A 2,008-nucleotide genomic window follows, 5' to 3' on the forward strand; every position below is an offset into this window, starting at 1 on the left:
ATCCTTGTTGGTCTTCAGACAACAATTCTGATGGCTAAAGAACCAAATGGGACAGGCGAAAAAAAACCCAAAAAAACCCCCCAAAAAAACTACAGTATGTTTCTAAAAAACTAAGCTGCTCGTTCTCCTTCTCATCACAATGCTTTTTCAAAGATATAATGCATTTTGGGGGCAATTTGAACATACAAGTTCCATTTGTTGTTTTAACCATTTTTAAAGATGAAGGGATTTTATGAAGGTTTGGTTTTATCTGACGTTGAACAAGGTCAGAGGTCCAAAGCGACATTTAGAATCCCCATATATATAACTCCCAATATTCCTATATGTTGTACTGTCGACGTGTTGACAGTACACACCACACTTATTACAAACATAGTTTCGAAGTTATGAGGCTTTTTCATCAATTTGCAACCAAGAAATCATTAAGCTGACCTTGGAGACCTTGTTGGATGTTGGGCAAATTAGTTAATGGATTGCTAACATGACCCTCTGTCTCTACACCCCTACAAATTTTATCAGAATTCTTTCAAAAAGGTCATGTTAGCACTTACAGATAGGATGACATGCATGTATGTAAACGCTACCAAAAACACAACCATCACGCGGTAATAATCACTTATTGATTTCTGTATCTGCAGATTTCTGTATCAGTGAGCTGTCTTGCACACAGTGAACGTTGATCCTCTCTGTCTCATGAGCATGGCCTGCAGAGGGTTGCACACGCTGCAAGATAATTCTATTAGCAGTGCTGGCAAATGTGCTTTGTGGTGGGTAGCCAGGTCTAGCATGACAATACTCAGTCCCAGGAGAAAAGCTGATAGGCGACTGTGCACCGTGAATGTTACAGAGGCATCAGAATAATGTCATGTTAGCAGTGTGAGCCAATGCCACGCTGTAGCACTGAAGCAATATAAAGAGAAGCCATAGATTTCTGCTGTACTTACAGGGAAGAAGGTGATCCTGTATCACTGCTGCTGAGGCCTGGAACCCTGTGTGTGAGTGTGTGCATGTGTGTGGTATGTACATGCCAGAGGGTGCGCGATGAGGCAGATGAAAGCCAGCTCAGGTAAGGTAAATAAAACAGTGTGCCCGTGTGTCCTTGCTGAAGAGCAGACTGGAAGGCGACTGCTGCCGGTCAGACACTGAGTGACATTAAGGCTTCATCCACTAAACACGGCTGTCGCACACTGGTGACGCAGCGCATGTGACAGCCTTCCCCAAACCACCAAGAGATAAACGATGCACTGCTGATCACAGCAACTTTGCACAGCAAATTTCCGCAAAACCAGCATTCAAATATTACATCCGTAAAGAAACACTTCATATCCTGGAATACAATAAAAGCACCTTTTCTCTATACAGTGACAAAGTTGGCTCATCAGATGTCCACACTGCTATAATCTGTCACGATGAATCTGTGTTTTAAATTTACCTGAAAGCGAAGGATGATGGTCCAGATAAGGCCCAGGGTAAGGCGATGGTTTCCATCCACAATGTCATGGGAACCGACGTTTTCCAGGTGAACCCTCTGCTCTTTAAGAAACTGCAGTGCTTTGTCGACGTTCTCCAGGCAGTGGATCCGCATTCGACCTCGTGTGGGCCTCGGCTGTGGCAGGAAAAAGAGTTTGAGTACTTTTAATAAGATAACTGTTATTATTGACATACTACATGTGGGACTATAGCAAACATTGTTAAAATAATAACAAAGACAGTCAAAAGGTTGGATTTACTTTTAGAAATGACAGAAGTAAAAACCACTGAGGAGAATCTGGGGATATTTTTAGCACAAGGGCAAGTCCTTTCTTACAAATGCCCCCACTGTGAAATAAAGGAAAACTTAAGGAGACATCATATACCAGGCAAAGTGGTAACTGACTGGTAACAAACAGACAGACAAACAAAGACAGAACTGATTACATGCTCCCTCCTTTCAAGTGGAAAATAACCAGAAAAGGGTTTTCTGCAGAGCCAAAGACCCTGGACACTACAGGTCATAGGATTTTTTTTT

General features: G+C 42.3%; 1 protein-coding gene across 2 annotated transcripts in view; it reads right to left on the bottom strand.

Annotated features, from left to right (window-relative positions):
• sptbn4b (spectrin, beta, non-erythrocytic 4b) overlaps positions 1 to 2,008 on the bottom strand; it is a 96,362-nt gene that overhangs the window by 69,751 nt on the left and 24,603 nt on the right. For both annotated transcript variants that reach the window (XM_005744992.1, XM_013913817.1), the window contains exon 4: positions 1,433 to 1,606. In XM_005744992.1, the coding sequence (XP_005745049.1) occupies positions 1,433 to 1,606 (174 nt within the window). The remainder of the gene's footprint in view (positions 1 to 1,432; positions 1,607 to 2,008) is intronic.

This window comes from Pundamilia nyererei, unplaced genomic scaffold, assembly GCF_000239375.1.
Source record: "Pundamilia nyererei isolate P.nyererei 1_Seehausen unplaced genomic scaffold, PunNye1.0 scaffold00152, whole genome shotgun sequence".
Taxonomy (NCBI): Eukaryota; Metazoa; Chordata; class Actinopteri; order Cichliformes; family Cichlidae; genus Pundamilia; species Pundamilia nyererei.